Genomic DNA, 15457 nt, shown 5'->3' on the forward strand with positions numbered 1-15457 from the left:
TTCTAAAGTAATATATGATATTGGTATCCCGAAATTCAAACCTGTTAGTATTAATTGATGTCAAACAAAACATTTCGGGGGGACATTTCGAATAACGATGTATATAATGCACCCACAAAACGGTTTGCAAAAAAAAGAAAGAAAAAAAATATATTGTGATGTTATGAAACGTCGTTGACGTGATGGCGTCATGACGTCGGTGACGTGGCTTGACGGCGGCACGCGGGAAAATTCAGATTGAGCACAGAGCTGCAGCAACAGAAACAACGGGTGAGTGACAAAAACAAAAACGATGTTAAAGATTTAAATAATGAAATAATCACATCTACAAGATTACTCTGATACATTTATATGAACTATTGTGTGAGAAGATGATTATGTCGATCTTTAATGTCGATGAGAGCGCTATAGGTTGTGTGTGTGTGTGTTCTGTGGGGTTTTTTTAAACATCAGACTCGGACTGATTAAATGAATAGCTGCTATCTGTGTGGAAATATAGTTTACTATGTTTAACGGACAAATGATCGATTATCGTTGCATTAGTTTAGTTAATTTGCGCGTTGTGCTTTTTATTATTTGATACCGTTGCTGTGTCCGATTGTAATACCATGGTAAATTACTTTTAATAGTAGCTAACGTTATATCAGAAGCAACGTTACGTTACCTTGGATGCTACTATGTTAAATATCAATGTGCTGTGATATTACCATCTAATACCATCACTGTACGTATTTGTATGTGTTGTTACCTTATTAATATATGTAACGTTAGGTGTTTCAAATAATAGCTCGATACATGTCCAAAAATGTATAATATTGTCGTTTTTTTAAGTTAGCTATTTAGTTGTCACAACTCACAAGCGCCTGGAAAAGTAATTAAAACATTGGTAAAGTTATGTTTGAACCTTGATTTGATGTTAATAAATGCATTCGTTTACAATTATGTAAGTGTTTGGTTTAAATGTATATGTACAGCTTTTCACTCAATTTCTTAAGATGATGGTGTGTGTTATTCATTTAGGAAGTCTTAATCTACAAGCATCACAAGTGGTTTATAATAATATACATGTGTAATGTGTTTTGGAGCAGTAAATATGGCTATGATGAACGCATCCCGGGTGGAGGGCGAGGTCGAGGAAGAGGAAAGTTTTGGGCCACAACCGGTTTCCCGTCTGGAGGTACGACTGCCGTGGCAGATATAAACACAAACACGGTTTGAAGTTGAAATGTTTATTGATTATGTTGTTGTAAATCTCTCTGCAGCAGTGTGGCATTAGCAGCAGTGACATTAAGAAGCTGGAAGATGGTGGTTTTCACACCGTGGAGGCCGTTGCGTACGCGCCCAAGAAAGAGCTGCTGCAGATCAAAGGAATCAGCGAAGCCAAAGCCGACAAGATCCTGGTGAGACCTTGGTCACCATTAGCGTTTTTTCTGCTGCCGGGACAGTGCGAGCCAGACGTGGACAAATAGTCTCATTCCTCGAGCCACGAAGCCAAAATCAGCGTCATCCTTAACGCGTCTTCATAGAACGATGTCACACAACCCCACCATTTTATCAGCATGAGGCTAGCTGACTGAAAACTGTATAAAAAGACAAAATTAACACCAAACACATACTTGTTCAGTAGTGCCTGCTTCCATTTATTTGTGGTCACAGGAATGCACAAAACCGCTTCATTTAAGGCTTCTAAGTCCAAAGGCTTACACATTAAGATACATTTTTTTTAATAAAATATCATGTTTACATAACATATATTTATTATAGAATAAGCATTTCTATAAGTTTTCCGCAAAATGATGTGATCTGAGGAGATTTAAGCGATCTCTCCCGTTTGTTATGATACTGTTATCCTTTTAGCCGAAGCAACTGAAGGAGCTTGCGGACAGAAAATAGATACGAGTTAACCAAAATATATGTCATTTATAGTTGCATCCCAAATGATGTGACTATACACTATGCATATATACACAACATAATCATACACTATGTGCTTAACCATGTAGTGTATGAATTTTATAAGGTTATTTTGTTATTCAACGTCCGAGTATAACAGCCCCTCTGCTACACAATTAAAACTGTGACAGTATTATATATACTACAACAATGCATAGAATCGGGCATGATTGTGTAAATTGGGACAGATCTTATAATGTATGCGGGTGCGTTAGTCCAGGATCAACAAAGGTACAGGGAAGAGACAGATGAAACATGAAACCAAATGAATCCACGAATACAATCATACATTGTCTTATGCCAGGTACACATTGTGTGATTTTGAGCTGTCCCAGACCAAAGATTGTAAAATGTCTTAAATGTTGAAGTCAGCTCGTAGCCTGGTACGATAACACTGTGTTGACCGTCTCCTGACTCGGGTAAACTCCGCCTTTGTTCACGACCAATCCTCTTGCTCCATTTGGCCCGATTTATACCAAGATATTTGGTGGGCCAAAAACCCCTGGCCCTCTGAGGAAACCCCGAAAAGGCCAGATCAAGCCCCAGAAGTGACTGTGGAAACACGACTGGCCCTCACACACACCAACATGAATGCTTGTGGCCCAACAGCGGAAACACGGCCATTGTTATCTGTCATTCTGTATTTTAGTGATGTGTACAAACCTCTAACTCTGTAACCAACAGACAGAGGCTGCTAAGATGGTTCCTATGGGATTCACCACAGCGACGGAGTTCCACCAGCGCAGAGCGGAAATCATCCAGATCTCCACAGGATCTAAAGAACTTGATAAACTCCTGCAGGGTGAGACACTGACACAGTCGGATTATAATGCACGTTATTCTGAATCACCTGATCGAATCTTTCTCTGTGTTGTGCAGGCGGATTTGAGACGGGATCCATCACTGAGATGTTTGGTGAGTTTCGCACTGGAAAGACGCAGCTGTGTCACACACTGGCCGTCACATGCCAGGTGAGGTAACACACACTTTTTCACACCAAGGATGCTATAAATTGATCAAAAATGACGGGAAAGACATTTTTGATGTTACAAAAGGTTCTTTTGTGATTTCTATTAATCTATGAATTCTGAAAATGTGTGAGTTTTCACAAATATGTGAAGCAGCACAACTGTTTTAAAAAAATGTATAGATAATAAACACATTTTTGAGCTTTGAATCAGCATATTAGATTGATTTTTGAATGATCATGTGATGGAATAATGATGCTAAAAATTAATCTTTTAAAATAATAAATTATAGGCCTGTTTTTACAGACAGGGCTTCTATAAGCCAGGATTAGGCCTCAGTTATACATACACAGAAATACGTTTTTGGTAAGTTTTAGCTTACCTCAAGGGCATCCAAGATGTAGGTGTCTTTGTTTCCGCAGTATTTTCTCAATTTTTTATTTTTAGGTCAAACCGTTCATGTCTATCAGTCATATAATGGAGGTCTATGGTCACCACCTTAAAGAGCATGCACAGAGAAGTCCAAATTAAACATGATTTAATGACTCGTAAATGTAAGTACACATTGATGGCTTAAGACTCGAAACGAGTGGTTTGTGTTAGAAAACGAACAGAAATTATTTCGTTTTAACTCGTTACCACAGCCACAAAGCGCCCGCGCCCTCAGATCACTTGGACGTGGCTGTGGTTACAAGAGGTAAAGTGATATAAATACTGCTCGTTTTCTCACACAAACCGCTCGTTTTGTGTCTTAGGCCGTCAATGTGTACTTACATTTACGAGTCATTAAATCATGTTTAATTTGGACTTTTCTGTGCATGCTCTTTGAGGTGGTGACCATAGACCTCCATTATAGACCTCCCTTTAAGTAGCTTTTATAAACGTGCCTTAGAAAAAACAATAGCACTGATATTATATGCCAGTAAAAGTTGCTTTCAGTTAAAGCAACTCAAACATGCGTTTTAGTCTGAGACTAGCTTAAACCCTGTCTGTGAAAATGTATATGTTAACAAGATTTATGTGATAAAATCACATCAGTTATATCCAGTATTTTAACCCGTTTAACTCAATAACCATGTTTATCTGGTAAACAGTAACTTTATCTTTATTAAAACATGAACTTTGCATCTCAGCTGCCCATAGATCAGGGTGGTGGGGAAGGAAAAGCCATGTACATCGACACTGAAGGAACCTTTCGTCCCGAGAGACTGCTGGCTGTAGCGGAGAGGTCAGAGGCGCTTTCCAAACACTCCTAAATCTAATATGTGCAAAACATTGAAGTGTGTGTTTGGTTCCGTCAGGTACGGGCTGGTGGGCAGTGACGTGCTGGATAATGTGGCGTACGCCAGGGCCTTTAACACAGACCATCAGACGCAGCTGCTGTATCAGGCCTCCGCTATGATGACGGAGTCCAGGTAACACACACATCCAGCCAGAAACCGACTCCAGACTGCTTCCGTTCGCTCGCCGCGCTGAAATATTCTCCATCTCTCTTCAGATACGCTCTGCTGATCGTAGACAGCGCGACGGCACTTTACAGGACAGATTACTCTGGACGAGGAGAGCTGTCCGCCCGCCAGGGGCATCTGGGACGCTTTCTGCGCATGCTGCTCCGTCTCGCCGATGAGGTAAAGCCGAGGATTTTTGTCGTCATATTTTATTTAATTTTTTTAATCGCTTTTATAATAATGTAAACCTTTTATAATGGTTTACCTTATAAACCTTCATTTTAATTATTTTTTTTTTTTTACAATTTGGTAATACCCTGTAGTGTTTACATATAATCCACAAGATGTGCCAAGTGTGTTTTAGTATTACTCTAGTAGTATTATTTAATGTATTTAATATTTAGTATTATTTAGTTAATGTTAGTAATTTAAATTTTTAGTAACACACTAAGACTTTATGTATAATTCATTATAATGGTATTCATAATGTACATTATAATGCATTAAATCTCTCGTTAAATAATTGTCAGCAAAGTAAAAATGCATTTATAATATTTGCAGATTGCTTGTTACATCTGAAATTGGTTTGTTTGTCATGTGTTTTAATGCATTATACTTTCTAAAGTTGTAACCGTGAATCAATAAATATTATAACCGTTGTTAGTGTTCATGAGAACATATAATGCATTATATAAAGGTGAATTACAAGGCATAATACATTAAATATACTTTTATAATGCATTATATAGGCTTTAAGTACAATTACAATTTTTTTTTTAATATCTATAGTTTCTATTTCAGTTGGTTTATTTTCATACATGAAGTTAAAAAAAGAAATGGTGGGGAATGTTACTGTGGCAACTAGATTTAATTTTAAAATGACAAAATTAAGAATGACAAATATTATTTTGTTAACAAAAACTTGTATTTAATGTTTATAATTTTAGTTAACTATCATCTTGACAAAAATAATATTCTTAATACCATAAAAAAATAATATATATATATAGACACACACACTTGCACATAATATTAAACAGATTTTAGGTTGTGTGCTGCATTCATTGGCTGCTTTTTTACTTTTCAAATGGATATTGAAAAGCAATTTTTGCAATGCATTTTAAATGTTGCATTAAAAACATTTATGAATGTATTACAATTACATATTTTTTTCTGGACATTAATAAGTTAAAATCTGTTTTACATGTTTTATTTATTTACATTTAACGATGCTTAAACTTTTTAAACTGTTCAAACTTACATGTAAAACTTATTTAAACAGTGTTTTATCAATTTGCATTTTTTAAGAATAAATGATTTAATTTTTTTTAAGAGGCACAGCTAGTCCTTCATTAGCGTCTGTGTATGGCGTGAGCTCATGGATATGTGTGTGTTGTCCTGTGTGTAGTTTGGCGTGGCCGTTGTCATCACTAACCAGGTGGTAGCACAGGTGGACGGAGCGGCCATGTTTTCTGCAGATCCCAAGAAGCCGATTGGAGGAAACATTCTGGCACACGCATCGACTACTCGGTAAAACTTAGCAGTGGATGATGATGGTGTCTGTCCATTGATGCTCACTTGCTCTATAGATTAATACTGTCCGTCTGTCGTGTAGATTATACCTGCGGAAGGGTCGAGGTGAGACGAGGATATGTAAGATCTACGACTCGCCGTGTTTGCCCGAGTCGGAGGCCATGTTTGCCATTAATGCTGATGGAGTGGGAGATGCCAAAGACTGACAATAGCTTAGATCAGAGATAAACCTGCTTACCTGCACTGCTGTGATACGAGACCATCAGCAGGAGAAAAGACTCCTTAAAAATGGTTGAAATGTGTTTAGTCTGGAATTATACTTTGGAAAAAGAACGAACCCGTGAGAGTGAAATTCATGGTTTATTTACATAGGTGCAGATTGATGGATCTGAGGGATTTGAGCTGGTGTAATTAGTGTGACGTCAACTCTTTATTCGTTATTTACAGCTTTTGTTATATTTGTGCGTTTTGTCTGGACTGAATCTTTTTCTTGTACATAAAACTACTCATAAAGCGTTTTATCTGTTAAACTAATAAGTGTGTTTGTTTGAATGTATATGCCAAAAGAGGATTGAACCATTAAAATAGATGAGGGAGAAAAACAGCAAAATACTGCGAGACAATTGTGGAATTTTATTGTCATATTTCAGGAATTTACTTCATTTCAAAATGAAATCAAACATATAATCGATGAAATAACTTGTATTTCACAGGTTAAATATAAAAAAAAAAACAAGGAATGATATGAGTTACCTTCATCTTTTTTTAAAAGGAATGAAATGCAAGTGTTTCATGTAGGAAGGAGATTTGTGGAAAATAGTAAATAATTTTTATATATAATATTGAGGGGGGAGGGGTTCAGATTACTGGAGGAAAATTATCCATTTTAATAACCCACATCTATTGTAGACTTTAAATAAATAAAATAGAGCACATTTTTGGTGAAATGTAAAAATAATAATAATAATTAGATCACAGTTTTCATTAGACCCCACCCTAATGATCGATACTGCTTTTAGATAGGTCAGCAGAGCTGTCAATCAAAGCCTTCAGCTCCTCCTGTAGAGCGGCGCTGTCAGAATCCTGAGAAAACAGAACAATCAATCAGAAACGATTAAAACTATGACAAAAATGTCACATGTTGTCAATCCTAAAGAAACTATTATTGCCCTGTTTACAGCTGGTATTAAGATGCGTTTTGGTCGATCGGATCACGAGTGGACAACACTAAATACAGGTGTAAACAGGGTCTAAAACGTTTTGAGCTCGATCACTTCCAGAGGTATTGAAAACGCATCCGAATTGGTTTCGTAGTGTAAACGCTCATGTGATCAAATGTGTTCAAACAACCGTCTAAGACCATCTAATGCGTAAACATAAGAAGTGAACTAGCCAGACGGGTTTTAAACTTTGTTTTGTTTGAAGATGAAAAACATACCAACCAATTCTTTCACTATTCCTGATTTCTCACACACACTCACAGCGTTCGGCTGGTCTAGTGAATGTCAGAGCAGAAACTAAAGCTGATGCTTTTCGTGTGTTTTTCTGTTTTCACCTTTCGTGTTCATGTGTAAATTGCGTGAGCTTATTTTAGATTAGGTCGATGGATCTGAAAAAGCCCATATATTCACCAGCCTATAGCCCCTCCCCTCGAAGAAATCAGGACAGAAGTGATTGAAAGTGGACAAAAGAGACACCAAGTGTAAACAGGCATGTGTCTCCCTCGTCTACTTGCGATCTGCTCTTAATACCCAGCGTAAACAGGACCTGAGAGTACGAATGCACTTCACCTCATTTGCTCCTGCTGGTGTGCTCAGAGATAACTGGACCCAATTCCTGGCCTCTGACACGTTTCCAAGCTCCTTATGACACTGAAAACAAAAGGATATACATACATCTTATTCCAATAAGAAATCATTTTTAAGGCAGTTCATCCAGTTCTTTCTCAAAGGTTTTAAGCAGGAATGACATGAGTATCTCTGTGACACAATTGTCATTTTCAGATGAACTGTCCCTTTAAGAGAATGACACGTCTTGAAGAATGTGTGGTGTAGACAATTCAGTTACCTTGGCGATATAGAGCCGGACTGTTTTAGAGAATCCAGGATTTAACTCTTCCGCCTAGAGATCGGACAATCGGAAACATCAGAGCATGTTTGATGACGCTGTAAATCTCAGATCCATGTCATTTCATAATACTGATCAAAGACTAGCGACCAATCCATTACCTTGAGGAAGTTCTCCAAAGCTTCATTCAGTGAGGATGTAGGAGGAGTTTTATAAAGTGTGGCGGCAGCTTTCCTCTCCAGCCAACCCAGAGAGCTCACCTACGACACACAGATCGCGTGAGGGTTTGGCACAGTCGTCTGACAGCGGTTAACATTCTCTAACAGTGGGTCAAAATGGTTCGATCAAAGATTTAAATTCGTAACGAGGTTTGTAAAATCAGTAACGCGGGCATTGTTGTTCCTGGGGAGCCAAAAAAGACCGAAGGCAGGCATTATGCAAATTTGTTACAAATCTACATAAGTTCAAGCAGGAAATAAGACTGTAATTAATTACTGACGACTCGTTTCTGCCGGTTTACAATCAGTTCTTCAATCAAAACTCCGGTTCTACAATCAATTCAGGACACTTCAGGTTTTCTTCCCACCAGATCCATTTCAAAATGGCGGCTGCGTGAAATCAGCATATAGACCTTATGTAGCCCCGCCCCTTTTCAGTGCTGCGCTCGTTGTCTTTTGACTTCCGGTCTGTATTTGACAGCGATCTTGCATAGGTATGAATGAACTGCTCGTAAAAAAATTTCCCGGTCGACATTTGTTAAAGGGCACCTATTATGGAAAATTCACTTTTACATGGTGTTTGAACATAAATGTGTGTTGGCAGTGTGTGAGCAAAACCACCCTAGAATGATAAAAATCCATCCAGTAGTTTTTTTACAATCTCAATAAATCATATGCACTGCCTCAGAACGAGCTGTTCTGAGATCCAGGTCTTTGTGACGTAGAACGGGAGACAGGGGGTTGATTGACAGTGTGGCTGTGGCCTAGACCCCGCCCTCGGTGATCTGTACACACCATCCTTCATTGTTTCAACGACGACAGCCGGTAATGTCTCTTGGAAACGTAAATTTATGTTCTGTCGTGGACTCGTGGGTTAATCCTGTTGTTGTGGCTTAAAAGTTAATCCTCAAGTGTGGATTGTCGTCTACTGTTTGCGATCCACCGTCACCTCCAGTAACAGTACGTGTATTTTATGATTTTTGAGCAAATAGTCTTTTCAGTCAATGTCAGCCAATTCAATAACAAATGCGTCTAAAGTTATTGCCGTCATAGGATGTCTGTGTATATAATTTAAAACCTTGTTTGTATAGTGTGTAACCACACGTTTATAAATATATATATTTTTAAAGATATTGTATTAAAAACTGCATATATGTTGGTGTTCTGTAAGTTAGCCATCTTCTCACATTTGCCACAGAAGCACCTATGACAAGTAGCTAAACATGACGCCACAGGTCCCTCGCATAAATGTAATTTCGCTCGTACGTTGCAAACTTTATCACAGAATGTATATGTAGTTTCAAAAAATTGCGCTAGTGTCTGTGTGTGTGTGTTGGACATCCATCATTTCAAATGGGACGCGATTACAACTCTAAAGTACATAAAAGTATCAAATAACCATACCGAGACGTACTGGTCCATTCTCATTTGTTTATTCTGCCGGAGTCTCTTCATGCTATTTATATATTCCGATTCAAACGTACTCTGAATGACATTCAATACGGCGCGTCTCTTCACTCTCTCAGTACCGACTGCCTGCCATAGGTATCAAGTTACGCCCTCATCCAATGGCAGGGCGGGGATATGCAGCTCATTTGCATTTAAGGTGGAATACCCCCTGAAACCGCTCATTTTTAAGCAGGCCCCAAAATGACATTTTCAAATGGTTATAATAAATTAACTGTGGGGTATTTTGAGCTGAAACTTCACAAATACATTCTGGGGACACCAGAGACCAATATTACATCTTGTAAAAAGGGGCATAATAGGTGCCCTTTAAGACATCTACATTACAATGCTCAGGATTACTTTTGTTAACTCTACAATAAGTAAATCCACTTCACCAGCTAATTACTCCTCGACAGCGATGCCATAGAAATATACAGAGCGACCGCGATACCGGAAGTTCGAAGACAATATTCTAAAGATGACGGCGCCCACGTTTCTCTGGTGCATAAGGTCTATAGGGGCATGTTAATAATTGCTGAGATTGTTGGCATTGTTTCCTCAGTCGGAACTGACCTCTAAACACCAGCGGCCGAGCAGGTAGAAACAGGTCGGGTCATCGTCACGCAGAGCCAAAGCTCGATCCAAATGCTCCTGTCAGAACATCCAGGAACAAACACAGTCATTAAACACACGCCTGAAGTCAATGAAGGAAACACTCGGAGGAGAATATCACCGGCTCACCTTCAGAACGTGGCCGCTTTTCAGTTTCCCGTGAATGCTCTCGTACTGTGAAGACAAGCGCGCGAGGACGGCAAACCTGACAGAGAGCGCCGATGTATTATGTATCATGAACTACAGACTTTATAAATAATCTCGTACGACAGGTGATGGGTATGGAAGCTTTTTTACCACAGAATAAAAAAAATTATAAAAAGGTAATAACTTTTATCTCACAATTCCAAGTATTTTTCTCACAATTTTAACTTTTTCCTGGCAATTACGATTTTATATCTCACAATTCAGACTTTTTCCTCACAATTACGAGTTTTTTATATCTCACAATTTAGACTTTTTTTCTCACAATTACGAGTTTATATCTCACAATTCAGACTTTTCCTCAGAATTACGAGTTTATATATCTCACAATTCAGACTTTTTTCCTCAGTTACGAATTTATATCTCAATTTAGACTTTTTTTCCTCAGTCACGAGTTTATATCTCACAATTTAGACTTTTTTTCCTCAGTCACGAGTTTATATCTCACAATTTAGACTTTTTTCCTCAAAGTCACGAGTTTATATCTCACAATTTAGACTATTTTCCTCAAAGTCACGAGTTTATATCTCACAATTCAGACTTTTTTTCTCACAATTACGAGTTTATATCTCACAGTTCAGACTTTTTTCCCTCAGAATTACGAGTTTATATCTCATAATTCAGACTTTTCCTCAGAATTACGAGTTTATATATCTCACAATTCAGACTTTTTTCCTCAGTTACGAATTTATATCTCAATTTAGACTTTTTTTCCTCAGTCACGAGTTTATATCTCACAATTTAGACTTTTTTTCCTCAGTCACGAGTTTATATCTCACAATTTAGACTTTTTTCCTCAAAGTCACGAGTTTATATCTCACAATTTAGACTATTTTCCTCAAAGTCACGAGTTTATATCTCACAATTCAGACTTTTTTTCTCACAATTACGAGTTTATATCTCACAGTTCAGACTTTTTTCCCTCAGAATTACGAGTTTATATCTCATAATTCAGACTTTTCCTCAGAATTACGAGTTTATATATCTCACAATTCAGACTTTTTTCTCACAATTACGAGTTTATATCTCACAGTTCAGACTTTTTTCCCTCAGAATTACGAGTTTATATCTCATAATTCAGACTTTTCCTCAGAATTACGAGTTTATATATCTCACAATTCAGACTTTTTTCTCACAATTACGAGTTTATATCTCACAATTCAGACTTTTTCCTCACAATTACAAGTTTATATCTCACAATTCAGACTTTTCCTCAGAATTACGAGTTTATATATCTCACAATTCAGACTTTTTTCTCACAATTACGAGTTTATATATCTCACAATTCAGACTTTTTTCTCACAATTACGAGTTTATATATCTCATAATTCAGACTTTTTTCTCACAATTACGAGTTTATATCTCACAATTCAGACTTTTTCCTCACAATTACAAGTTTATATCTCACAATTCAGAATTTTTCCTCAAAGTTACGAGTTTATATCTCACAATTCAGACTTTTTCCTCACAATTACAAGTTTATATCTCACAATTTAGACTTTCCTCAAAGTTATGAGTTTATATCTCACAATTTAGGCTTTTTTCCTCACAATTACGAGTTTATATCTCACAATTCAGACTTTTTTCCTCAGGATTACGATTTTATATCTCACAGTTCACAATTTTTTCTCTTAATTACAAGTTTATATCTCACAATTCAGACTTTCTCACAATTACGAGTTTATATCTCCCAATTAAGACTATTTTATAAACTTGAGATATAAACTTATAATTGTGAGAAAAAAGTCTTAATTATTAGATATGAACTTGTACCTAAGAGAAAATAGTCAAAATTGTGAGAATGTAAACTCGGGATATAGTGAGATATAAACTATAAATTACATTTTTTAATATTTTTTTTATTCTGTGGCAGAAACAAGCTTCTATTAAAGAAAGTGTGTGTTGTTTTCATACCACTTGTGACAATCTGCACTCAGTCCATTCCTCATCAGCGCTGCCTCGGCTTCATAATGACCTTAAGTGTCAAAAGGTCAAAGGTCAGTGCATTTACAGTACATTATAAGCTGCAATCCAATTCATAATGTCCCTAGAGAGTGTTTAATGCTTCCTAAATTAGGATGCTCAGCGGAGGATGTTTTCTAAGCATTGATGTTCGGAAGTGTAGTCCACTTTCTAGTAAGGACTGCGACGAAATGTCATGTGATATGTCGTCACCTTGTTCTGCGTAGTTTCTCTTTTCTTCTCTGTTGCCTGTCGTCTCACACATGTCGCTGTAGGCTCGAGCCAGTCGCCACATAAACTCCACGTTATCAGCATACTGACACACATGCACAGAGAAACACTATTTTTATTACCGTACAATTGATATGATTTAGCTTTATTTTTATTGTTTTATCACTTCAAACTATCTTTTTTTTTTAATACTTGCCACATGCTTTGAATTTTTACTATAAAATATGAAATTTCTTTTTGAAAGAAGTCTCTTCTGCTCACCAAGGCTGCATTTAAACCAATGATATTGTGAAACATTATTACTATTTAAAATAACCGTTTTCTATTTAAAATATAAGTTATTCCTGTGATGCAAAGCAACATTACTCCAGTCTTCAGTGTCACATGATCCTTCAGAAATCTTTCTAATATGCTGATTTGCTGCTCAAGAAACATCTCTCATGTGTTTTAATGTGGTTCTCATTAGATATCAGTCACTCACCAGTGGTCTGTTCTCCGTCAGCAGCTTGAAGCCTTCTGCTTTTTTCCCAGAGTCCCCTGCGTGCAGCAGATCGCACTGGGCGAGCAGGAGGGAGAGTTCAGGGCTGGGACAGTCCGTTAAAGTGTCCACCATTAACCCGACATCTTCGTCATCCTCTTCCTCAAACTGCGAATGGTCCAGTTGAAGCGTGAGCACCGTGGCACAGCTCTGCTCTTCCTCCTCATCCGAGTCTCTGCCGTCATCCTCACCATCTTTATCCGTCTCTCTGTCAGTGTAGTCGGACTCAACGTTGGAATATGCCGTGGAGTATCTGTGGAAGAGTCAAGTCACCTTCATTTATAAAGAGCGTTTAACAATACAGATTGTTTCCAAGCAGCTTTACGGTGATCACAGGAAAATTACAGTAACAGAGATTGATCCTTTTGGCTTTACAGCAGCTCTAGAACAAAGTTATAGTCCAGCTAAAGTTAGTTTCGATTGATTCACTTCCGTTACAAAGATCATTAGCGTGCTACACAGCGTCCTGTACGTACAAACGTCAAGTGTGACACAGCAGCTCCGTGACATACCCGACCTCACTGTCGTCATACTGACTGGCGACCCCGGCACTGGCCGTGAAATAAATGGAGCTGGAGCTCACGGATTCAGAGCGTTCCCTCGGCATGAGCGTCCGCCGACGCCGCGACCTCTGACTCTCCTCCACGGTCTTCCTGAAAAAAGAGAGACTCAAATGAGACAAGTGAGGGTTAGAAGAAGAAAGAGAGAGAATGGAGACAAGGGAGTCTGATGAGACAGGAGAGAGACAGTCAAATGAGATGAGGTGACAGATGTCATGTGGGATGACGAAGAGGATCAGATGAGAAGAAACGCTGATCACACACTTCACATCTTCAGCGATGGTGGTGGTGATGTCCCTCAGACCCTCACGCAGCTCTGCGATCTCATTCTTCAGACTGGACACACTCTTCATCACCTCATCCAGAGTCTTCCTCAGTTCCACATGCTGCTCAGGAGACAAACCCCTCACTGCTGCAGAAAGAGTCGCAGAGTCCACTGAACACACACAGAGAGAGAGAGAGAGAAGCTCATCAGTGTCATCCACATGTGTACAGTGTGCCAGTCTGCCTGATCATATTTATTGTGTGATATATACAATGTTTTGAGACAAACAGAGAGAACATAATGATGATGATCATTTTTATTTATTTATTTCATATTACTGAATGCCAGTCACATACAAATAATAAACATGACAATAATCCAACGTATAGTGTAAAAATATTAAACAAATATAGACTACAACAAATAGGAAAAGAAATATAAAATGTACTTTATAAAATAATAATACAAGTAAAAAGAAAGAAATGAAATGTATATCAGCATATAAATAGCATAAAAGCTTCACATAGAGACCTAGTGCGATTTGCTTTTACATTTTTTCCAACCCAAGTAGTAACTCAATATATTTTTTCATATCTATCTGAAATAACAAAAGTTGGCTTTTCCTTTAACCCATCTTTGTTTATTCATATGGTATTTCCCCATAAATGATGATGATGGTCTTGGTGTTTTGGTCCATACCTGCGTCATTCTGTGACCCGGAGCTCGTGTTGTGCAGCAGAAGGCGTCTGTTTCTCCGCCTCAGAGCCTCTTTAATGATCAATAATGCGATCAGGCCGGTGCTGAGAGTCACACTGACGCCGAGACCGATCAGTGTGTTCCTACCGAACCAGCTCATCGTGTCCTGTCCGTAAAATCCCCCTGAATCTGAATCCTCCTGTATCAGTACATCTGCGTTTCTCTCGCGCGGATGACGCGGATCTAACTCGCCGTCACTTTATTCATACATGATATGAGTTGAAGATATAAAACCGACTCATCTTCTCACTCTCGATTATTTAATTTATGCCTAAATAAATATCTGAACCGCATCAAACTTACCACTTTTGACAGCTGAAGACATGCGTGTGTGCGTGAGAGAAAGAGTGTGCATGTATGTGGGCGCATTAGCGCAACCTGGGGGATAGGAGGAGTTACGCTAAAATTGTTTTTCCATTTAAAAAAAGATAAATATTTATAAAAATATAAATTAAAAATACACAAAAAACAAAAATGAAAATCTAGTTCAAAACATAATATGCGCCATGTTCCATGCTGTTTTCAAAAATGTTTGTAGCATTTGGTCTAATAATTAAATATATAATAAAGTAAAACTAAAAACACTAAATGTAATGACAATACTTGTAATTATTATAGTATTGCAATTTTTAATTGTATATAATTATAATTTTAGCAGTTTTATTTATATCAAAAGGGGGTGACTAAAAAAAA

General features: G+C 37.8%; 2 protein-coding genes across 3 annotated transcripts; one reads left to right on the forward strand and one right to left on the reverse strand.

Annotated features, from left to right (window-relative positions):
• Positions 1-145: 145 nt before the first annotated feature.
• Positions 146-6512, forward strand: rad51 (RAD51 recombinase). Of its 2 annotated transcripts, XM_039648026.2 has the most exons (10): positions 146-270; positions 1089-1177; positions 1263-1400; positions 2638-2755; positions 2833-2924; positions 4055-4149; positions 4223-4336; positions 4420-4549; positions 5778-5899; positions 5985-6512. In XM_039648026.2, exons 2-10 carry the CDS (start codon positions 1094-1096, stop codon positions 6106-6108), a joined length of 1017 nt encoding a protein of 338 aa, XP_039503960.1. In that variant the 5' UTR covers positions 146-270; positions 1089-1093; the 3' UTR covers positions 6109-6512. The 2 variants fall into 2 exon arrangements, with proteins under 2 accessions (XP_039503960.1, XP_088975016.1); XM_089118890.1 differs by lacking the exon at positions 146-270 and having other exon boundaries at positions 1058-1177.
• Positions 6513-6515: 3 nt separating this feature from the next.
• Positions 6516-15131, reverse strand: rmdn3 (regulator of microtubule dynamics 3). Its single transcript, XM_039648025.2, has 13 exons — positions 15068-15131; positions 14708-14961; positions 14008-14179; positions 13696-13836; positions 13127-13436; positions 12628-12730; positions 12367-12427; positions 10378-10453; positions 10210-10287; positions 8131-8229; positions 7970-8023; positions 7693-7773; positions 6516-6985 (listed from the first exon to the last, which is right to left on the reverse strand). Exons 2-13 carry the CDS (start codon positions 14862-14864, stop codon positions 6899-6901), a joined length of 1419 nt encoding a protein of 472 aa, XP_039503959.2. The 5' UTR covers positions 14865-14961; positions 15068-15131; the 3' UTR covers positions 6516-6898.
• Between the last annotated feature and the right edge of the window lie 326 nt (positions 15132-15457).

This window comes from Pimephales promelas, chromosome 13 (genome assembly GCF_988280905.1).
Source record: "Pimephales promelas chromosome 13, fPimPro1.hap1.1, whole genome shotgun sequence".
NCBI lineage: Eukaryota > Metazoa > Chordata > Actinopteri > Cypriniformes > Leuciscidae > Pimephales > Pimephales promelas.